The sequence below is a fragment of the Anoplopoma fimbria genome, chromosome 1 (assembly GCF_027596085.1).
Source record: "Anoplopoma fimbria isolate UVic2021 breed Golden Eagle Sablefish chromosome 1, Afim_UVic_2022, whole genome shotgun sequence".
NCBI classification, from domain to species: Eukaryota; Metazoa; Chordata; class Actinopteri; order Perciformes; family Anoplopomatidae; genus Anoplopoma; species Anoplopoma fimbria.
Window position 1 is genome coordinate 14,439,900 of NC_072449.1, and position 9,556 is coordinate 14,449,455.

The 9,556-nt window shown below is 39.5% G+C and overlaps 1 protein-coding gene across 1 annotated transcript; it reads right to left on the bottom strand.

Moving 5' to 3' along the window:
* Positions 1-1,139: 1,139 nt before the first annotated feature.
* LOC129092264 (trace amine-associated receptor 1-like) lies at positions 1,140-7,398 on the bottom strand. Its single transcript, XM_054600143.1, has 3 exons — positions 7,321-7,398; positions 1,847-2,135; positions 1,140-1,774 (listed from the first exon to the last, which is right to left on the bottom strand). Exons 1-3 carry the CDS (start codon positions 7,396-7,398, stop codon positions 1,140-1,142), a joined length of 1,002 nt encoding a protein of 333 aa, XP_054456118.1.
* Positions 7,399-9,556: the final 2,158 nt, after the last annotated feature.

Genomic DNA, 9,556 nt, shown 5'->3' on the forward strand with positions numbered 1-9,556 from the left:
ACCATATACCAGAACAAGGTCGAGGGTATGGTTAAAACAGTGAGTCGGTTTATGTACAATTCTCTCTGATGAATTGGAATTGCTGTAATTCGGCCTAACCCTATTATTACGTTTGAATGATAATAATTATTTTATCATGGGCACCTATATCGTGTGAGAATTGTGAGAAAAAAATATTTTAAGAGTACATACATAAATTACATTTACTTTAAGGGTTTTTTGTTTAAAAGAATATTGTGTAAGATTTAGGGGATTCATTGGCAGAGATGGAATATATTATGCATAACTATGTTTTTAAAATATAAAAAAAAATTCTAAGCCTGCCATACATTTAATAATTAACTATTTATTAATAATTAAAAGCAATTATTTAGTCATGAAAAAGAACCAAGTATTGATAAGAGAAGCCCTTTTTAGTATTGCATCCTAAAGATCACCCTCCTTACCTGAAGGCCACTTTAGTTCCCCAACACACTTGGAAAGAGAGGTGTGAGCTGAGGGGTACTAATCATATCTCCATTTTTTATGTTCCTTTTTTGGTTGTGTTAATTTTTAATAACCTTACAGGTGTGTCATAAAGCAAGATTAACAGTTAAACCAGGCTTACTTCAAGAAATCAGGCTTATTTTCATGAAATTTCCATATTATAAAGGTGTTTCATGTCAGCCTGGTCCAACTAGGCTTTATGGTTAAATCTTAGGGTTTGTGAGGTGATCCTTTTCATGTTAAAGGGTATGCACAGTATTCCAGTCAACATATATATCTTTAAATGCACTGCATTTGAAAGAAAAACTAACAAAACTAATAACTTTGACCCCTCGTTGTACCCTCACATGTTCACCATAACGTCTCTCTTTAAATGTCACTAGATGAAATCACATAAGGGCATCCAGGCTATCCGTGGTTTCCAGAAGAATATTAAGGCTTAGTGTAACAGGAGTGCTGTCTTTTCATGGACCCACTGCAGAATCTGACCAAAAGCACTAATGTTCAGAGATGTTCAGTCACTGGGGCCCCTGAACATTGGTCTTTACTGTTGGCCTTTAAGCAGATTGATGGGAGAAAAATTACACTTTATTTCAACCTTAATTTTCAATTATTTTGCCTTTATTAGCTTTTACAATCTTTTTTTTTCCAATTTATGCTGTGAAAAGTGTTGTTTCTGAAATGTCAGCTTTAAAGATCTTACCTGAAGTGATTAATTTAAATGCCTGCCTGAACCAACTATAAAATAATGCATATATTAAAGGATTCACAGTAGAATTCAAGTAGCCCACCCATACAAGTGTTATAAACAAAGCTGGTGGTGTTGAGTAACTGATAAACGGATCAATGATGTTACAGACAAAAAAAGGAGTCCAAAAAGAAAGAAACGCCCCCATAATGATAGCAAGTGTTTTAGTGGCTTTTGTCCTGCTCATGTTTGATATTCTTTCTGAGCTCATACAGCTAGAGTTCTGTATGCTTTGCAACTGTCTTCTTGCCACTAAGAAAATTTTAAGGTAAACGCCAAGCATTATTATTCCTGGAATATAAAAGGAAAGTACTGATGAGACTGTACTTGACAGTCCACTCTGAAACAAAACACATTCCCCTTCACACACAGTGTGGTTATAGTAGAATTCCTCAATACCCAAAAGATTTAACTCGAGAAAAATCATTCCAAAACCCATGAGAGCTGAAATACTCCAACTGAGCAGAATCATGATTAACACAACATTAACAGACATTTTTCTTCTGTATAGTAGAGGTTGGCAAACAGCATAGTGGCGGTCCAGTGATATAAAGGACAAATTTAGAATTGATGCTGTACACAACATGACATCAGAACTCATGTAAACTTTACAGAATACGTCACCAAAATACCAGCACGACTCTACACATTGAACCATACTGGGGAACATGACTAACAGCCCCAAAAGAAAGTCGGACACAGCCAGAGAGGCAATCAAGTAATTGGTTGGAGTATGGAGCTGCTTAAAATAGGCAATTGAAACAGTGACCAAAAGGTTTCCACACACTGTTATAATGACTGTGACCCCTAGAATCATGTAGACAGTGATTCGTACGGGCAAAGGATAGATGGTCCTCATACATGATCTGTTTCTGGACTCGTAGCAAAGCACTGGCTCCATCTGTTTGGAGGGAGGCGAGAATGATAAGGTTAATACATTTCTTTATTTAAAATAAAATCTACACTAAAATGATAAAAAAATTAAATTTGGTAATGAACTTCAGTCAAGTAATTCTCCAGTTTATTGTAATGTAGTGCTGGTAACTATGGCCCTACAGGAGGTAAGGGAAATATTTTTCTTGACCTCAGTATACATTCACCATCCAAATGCAAAGATATAGCCTACGATTGGCTGCTGCAATCATAAGGCATTGTATTAAACCTTCTGTGAATCCATAAAAGTCAGTAAAATGCTGATTCCAACAGAAGGCTACCAAGGCAGAAAGGGGAAATCCTGTGAAAAAAGGAAGCTGTTTCATTGCTGCAATTTTGTCTTGTAGATCTTCTAAATTGATAGTCTGGTAGAGTAACTTGATTTGCAGCTTTGAATTTACCGCAATATTCTTTGAATCTGGTTTCCATTGTCTTAATAAGTAATGCATTTATCATTATTAATAGAGCCCCTCTCTACAGGCTTGGATCAAACTGTATACAGTGGGGAAAATCTTACTCCACACATCACAAGGTACATTTCTATTCACCTTTGTATGTGCCTTTTCAATTTGTCAAAACAAATTCAAAAATATATGACAAATTGCGAAAAACATTAGTTGAGGTTGATAACGTGGCATACTTCCAAGTCTTGTCAATGTGACAAAGACTACACTGTCAGCTGAACTGGAGCAGGAAACTCAAATTCTGTTTACTTGGCACAAAACCTATACAGGTAAATCAGAACCAACTGAAATGTTACTTAAAAAAAAAAAAGAAGACTTGTAAAAATGTGAACATTGAGTCTCAGCTGTTTTTTTATTTTGGCTTCTCTTGATAAACCCACTAATCATATAATTGCTATATGCTTTATGAAGTGCATTATGACACTGCCAGTAATGATTAACTATCAACCAAGTCCACTCACTTGAAATAAAGATTTGCGATCAATGCTTAAGTTAAAACCTTTAAAAACCACCAAGTATGACCATAAGTTGACTCCTCAATCATATTCAAACAAAGTTGCAATCTCACACTTACCTACCATAGTCAGCTTGACAGATGTTGAATGGCTACCAAAGAATTTGCCTCATATGTGGTCACTAGCTTTTACTTATGAGTGCTCTGTCTCTCTAACTAGTAACTTCAAATGTTAATTAACAGACCCTAAGGGAGTAAGGTTGGGCAGTCTGTCCCAGTGGCTAATGTAGGAGGTGAATAATATTCAATCACTTCCTAGTGTTTAAAGATTAAAAGTGAGTTTTGAAGGCTCAGCCTAAAATGACAAACAGATTTACAGATGCCTATACATTCATGGCCACAGACTCATTGGCGTTTTCAGTTAAAAATGGTGGTGATGGTGGCAGTTATACCTATTGATGTGGAAGTTCACCCTTCACTAGAGCTAGCTCAAAGTTCAGTTCACACAGATCAAAATGAAGTAGTTCACTTTCATAGTTCACTTTTCACACTTGCTCCGTGCGCACAAATGCGTCCCGCGAGCATGGGGCTGTTACGAGCATTACCTTGACCCTCTATAAACACTTGCTCGTCCAGTTGACTTTTAATAATAATAATAATAATAATACATTTTATTTATAGAGCACTTTTCATAGTTCTCAAAGACGCTTTACAGACATTTAAAATCATAATTGTGGCTTATGTATCTGATACTAAGACTGAGCTATAACAGAACTGTCCTTCAATCCCTCACTACTCAGCATTAAAGGGATACCAAAGTAATTGCATTTTTCTTTGTTTGTTGGCTTTTTTGTTTTCTGTATTTTTTTGTCAAACTGATGAGTTTATTTTCATTTTTATATTGCTTAACTGACTGTTTTACTTGAATGAGATTGTGGTGTATCAGAGATACAGCAGGCAGAGGATAAAGAAAAAACAAAAACTTTTGAGGGAACAAGTTATATTTATGGAGGAATCTGATGATGGTGTCTGGTCATTACAATTATTGTGAGGCAATGTCTAAATTAGGGGTATTTCCAGTGAGCAGCATCATGTGAACACACACTATTTAACACTCAGTACAACAACTTATTGTCCGGAGCCTCTCAGATTAACTCTGCATTCTGATGAAAAAGCTCTTGGGGTGACGTGGAGTGAACTGATCCATAATGTGTCACTCGACGCAGATGGTTTTCTACTTAAAATTTCGAACCAAGGGAAATCTATACTTTTGTAAGTCTACTTGTAGACTTAAAAATATCTACTTTTCCCTATTAACACATAAGCAGAGAAAACAAGATGGAACAGTTTTTATTCGAAGTAGAGGTAAAGTGCTACTCATATCCGGGGATTAGTGTAACACGTACATTTACAGCGCTCTATTTATAGACCGCACCAAGATAAACTAAAGCACAGTGGTCAAATCTCCCATTTTCTTTAGCAGGGTGTGCTATTTCTAGCAAAATGACTGTGCCAAAAAGATTCTTGTACCTGTTCCAGATAATGCTCCCCTGTATTATTTCTGATCTCTCCATTACCCCTAAATAATGGAGAGAGAACTTGATCCCATGTTTGAACCCGGTAATTGCTTTCTAGTATTGCAAATGCCAGGGCTATCATCACTAGGCCATAGGCTCAATCCCCATTGTGTTACCTCATTCAGCTATAGATGGTGGCTTAACAGACATTTATTAAAACCGGATTAACTTGTAACAAAAAAGAAAATCACTGGCGTATTGCTAAATCATGAATGCTAATTCCATTGTCTTGTCCACAGTCTCAAATTGGGCAATGACAGCTTCGACCAGACTGCAGTACAGCAGTTCAAGAGAGGTTTCAAGCTCATCAAGGGATATAAATGGATGAGATAAGGATTTTTTTTCAACATTGTGATGGAAAGTTCATGTCCTGGTCCCATTTACTGAGATAATGGATGTCACCTGTGGTGTCAGGATATGAAACCTTTGTATCCAACGTATTTACCAAGGAAAATCTTGATGTACACAACAGGCCAGAAAAGCTAATTTAAATAGTAATTAATTTTATTATGGTTTTGTTCAGAAAATAACCTTTGTTTTCTTTTTGTTGATTTGAATGATTTGTTTTGTTACAGCATTTTTGTTCATAGACACCATAGATTTTATTAATATTGTAGGTGTATTATGTGTTTTGGTATTTGTGTCACCTAATTTGCCATTGTAGGTTCAACATTTGGATCAAGGGTTGTGCGTTTAACACTTGAAAAAAATGTTTTACTGAAATGGTAGACTTGCCACATCATGCCTCATATTTTGTTCATTATTGTATAATGTATTTTGTTTTTTGATCAGTATTAGCACTCCCCACTTCCCTACTCCTATTAGTACTCAATGTCCTCCTTAATGACTCAATGTCCCCCTCTTTGTTGATGCTGGAACCTTTTTGCTGATGGTACTGATGTTGCTGGCACATTCCGTGCACGGAAAACGTTTGGGAACCACTGTACTAGCCTTTGCTGCACAGATTTAATTATAGTTGTACAGTGTTTGGTTTCAATGGAAGCACAGCAGGTGGCAAATTAGTTGATCTGTTGGTTGAAGATCAGTGATACAAATGCATTATGTCAATTAATTGCTTGTGCATAGAATGTTATGACCTTAAGTAACCCATTCCACATCAGTTGTATGTCTTTATCGTTTCAGAAAGAGTACAATCAAATATGGAGAGAACATGCATGCCACTTAACGAAAAGGCCAGGAGTTGCTACACAATGTGGCATCATGCCACTACCAGTTTCTTGCAATCTAAAGTTGTGTGTTCCTTATTGGAAATAGCATACTACAATAAAAAGTCAATTTTAGTTTGTGTAGAGTAATTATAAATGCAACTTGAACATCAATTAGAAGTGTGAATGATGGTCTGGTGGGGATGCAGGCAGATGTCAGACTTCTCACACCTCCAAGTCCTGGGAACTCATTACTACTGTCTGCATTCTGGCACCTCCTCAACTTGGGAGCTCATTAGTTTCAGAAGTTTGAAACAACAAATTAATGACCTTTCACTAAAAACAACACATAACAACAGTAGGAAATATTATTGACCAGCCAACCTATCTTCAGTTTTGTTTATTTCGAGCATGTTTTTGTTTTATCATAGGCAGCAATAGTTGAGAATTGTGTATTTATGTATGTATGTAAGTATATATGTATGTGTATATATATATATATATATACATATATACTTATTTTAGTTCCACTAATTCACACATTCTGGAAATGCCGTTGTAAATTAATGAAGTGTATCGACAGATATGCATGACTTCAGTATAACTATCGGCATACAGTTTGACAAAAAACATATTCCATTGAACTTGATTTACCCAGCTAAGGGGGCTAAACCAACTAGCATGCTACAGCACTGTTACAGCTGACAGCAACTGGTGCGCTGCCAAAAGAACCCAATCCAGAAACTTCCTCTACTTTTTAAAAAATATTCTGCCATACTCTTAGTTCCTGCTACGTCGCTATTCCCCTTCCTGTCCCGTTTAGGGCTGTGTGGTTGACGGAAAATCACTGACCAGCCAGCGCGTAAAAGTCATTTTGTGAGTCTCTCACTCCAGTTTACAGTAACTAGTTTGAACTCTGAAAGACAGGCGAAAAACATTCATTAGGTTTACATTAGAGGTAAACTATACATATTCATTAATATTCAACATTATCATGACTTTAAACAGGGGCATTTTTATATATAGCAGTTAGATAATTGGCAAGTTATGGTAACAATGAAGAAGGTGCGGATTGGATCCAATTATACAGTCCACAGCTAACATTAGCTTCACAAACTGAGAGAGATAAGCTGCCTCACAGTTCTGAATCCTCAAGGGCTCAGGTCAGAGCTTTCAATGTGAAAAGCAGAAAACAATGAACTGATGTGCTTAACGTTTTAGAAGGCAACAGTCAAAATGCCGACTACAGCGTCTGAAGGATATCGTCCAACCCCGACGCCACTCTCCCACCCGCCGGAGATCCAGGCGCCCAAACGATGGCCGAAACCAGGCGACCCTCTTTCTACATGCCGACAATCCCACATTTCCAAGTGGACAATCTCTCGACTGAAGAATGCTGTCATTCAGCGCAACATCTCTTTCCATCAGTTCGATAAAAAAGCAAAACACTTTTAAAGCTGTTGACGGACTCACAGCACAGCAAAACTCTCACTCTGCGAGCCTCCATAGCACTTCCGGGTTCCCTGCGCCATGCCAGCCGCAAAGCCGATGATGCCATGACGCATCCCATGGCCGGAAAAGCCCAGCCATCAACAACAGCCCTTTCATTGGGCCAGGTCGTATCCCACCCTCTTCAAGCACCCTCTGTTCCAGAAACACGTCAGCTTGCAATTTAATTTCCACAGACTTCACTATGAACCCATGTACATTCATTCCTCCATCCCAGCATCTTTTCCTTTTCTCTTGCTTCTGTATTCCATGTCCATCCACATGCAATTCCCACATCTCCAGGGAATTGCCAGACACTCTTGACCGCTTTGCACTCTAACAGCCACTGCTGCTCCCCACCTGCTCCAAGAAACTCACAAAAGTCAAATTCACCCACTGTTTTTCAATGTACCGTGTCATCATCTGCTCTGCCTTTCCAGAGCGCAGCGGTTCGGCGGCAATTTATTATACGTATCATGTTATATTTGCATCTGGTTGCTTGCAGCAGTTCAATCAGTGAACATACTGGGGTACACTAGACCCAAGTTATATCTTCGGGTTTTCGCAGCTTGCTCCTCCCTGAATTGCAAGCTTTAAGGCGCACCACCCCATCCGGCCGCCACATGCAATCTCACAGAGTCCCTGCCTTTAAACTCAGCTTCTAGTAAACAAAGCCCCATCGTTTTCCGTAGCCTGCCTCTAGTCCCCGCACAATCCATCACCCCTGAACCCACCACCACCTAGCTAACCACCTTGGCCCTTTCCCCAAGGTGTAGTGTGTAGATAGGAGAGATAGACCGCTCCTTTACCAGGGTGGTAGAATTGTTTGCAATAACTATGCCAACCTAGGAAGCAACATATCTAGCGCCCGCTTCCTCGATACCTGCTCCTTCTGCGAATAGGCCCACGGCAGACCAACCTGTCCCCACAATCCAACCAAGCAAAGCCTGTGAAATTATCTCTATACCTCAATTAATGTTAACGCTCTAGCTACCGCCTTAAAGAACCACACAGACTGCCATTTTGTTAGCTTCTTCAAACACCTGGTCGCCTAAGGCAGATGTCACCAGCGCCTTCAAAGTCCTTCCCACCTACCCTGACTACTGGTACCTTTTTGGTGTCCTTTCGAAGGGTGCATATTACTCCTCCTTGCGTCTGTCCTTCGGGTGCAAGAGCAAATTTCCGACTGCTTATCCGAAGCACTCACAGATCCACTCTGGATCTTGACAAACCTCGATAAACTCCTGTACGTCATCCATCTCTTAAACGACTTCCTCACTATCACGCTATCGCCCTCAACACCATCACATGGCCTATACACTCTGACTTTTGAATGAAATATAAAAAATAAATAAAAATAAAAACATAGGTCCTAACACGTCCCTGGAAATCCTTTGCATCACCCTCAACTTTGTCTCACTCCAAGCATCCCTACCTACATAGAAAATCCATCAAATTTCCTCCAGGTCCTAAAGTGCACCATTAACTACTCCTTCTGTATTATCCGGGAAGGTTGATCCTTCTTATCACACCTCCTTTTAGTTTCCGCCTCTGTTCCAAATATTCATGACCACATCACACTCGAAGAAGCATGAAAACGGAGCCAAAATGGTGGCACCAGTTCCTCTCCTCTTCAAATGGCATCTCCTTCTTTCACGGCAACCATATCACCAAGCCAGAAGATATCCAGCTATTCACAGACGCAGCCCCGTCCATAAGCTTTGGCGGCAGTGATTAGTTCCAAGATGTAGGGCCGCCCGTATTCTCATCCCTCACCCCTTCTTACATCCATCCATCTTCCGTAACCTGCTTATCCAGTTAAGGGTCGCAGGGGTGCTGGAGCCGATCTCAGTTGTCAATTGACAGCCCTTCTTACATGATCTCTGAAATGTATCCCCTAGTCATAGCAGCCATTCTTTGGGGGCACAAATGGTCCAAAAAGACCATTGCAATCTATCAGACAACAACGCCGTCATAGACATCCTTAACAAAGGACCATCTCATTGTTTACAATGTATACAATGCAGTTCATGTGGAAGCTCACTTTGGTTTCGGCTCAGCACCAGTTTGGCATTGGAGCCTCCCACATCCCAGGGCACAAAATTTGATGCTGACTCACTTTACCGTTTCGCACAAAAATTCTGACTTTTGGCAGCAGCCTCCGACCCTCTGTCGACTTCAGTACCACTGTCTTCAGCCACCATCTTCAACTGACCCTGACCATATCATTAAGGTTCTCG

Coding starts and splice junctions, on each gene's coding strand:
- LOC129092264 (XM_054600143.1), bottom strand. CDS start 7,398: ATGGGATGCGTCATGGCATCATCGGCTTTGCGGCTGGCATGGCGCAGG. Junction 2,136..7,320: donor GTGCTATGGAGGCTCGCAGA/GTGAGAGTTTTG, acceptor CCCTCCAAACAG/ATGGAGCCAGTGCTTTGCTA. Junction 1,775..1,846: donor GTATTTTGGTGACGTATTCT/GTAAAGTTTACA, acceptor TTATATCACTGG/ACCGCCACTATGCTGTTTGC.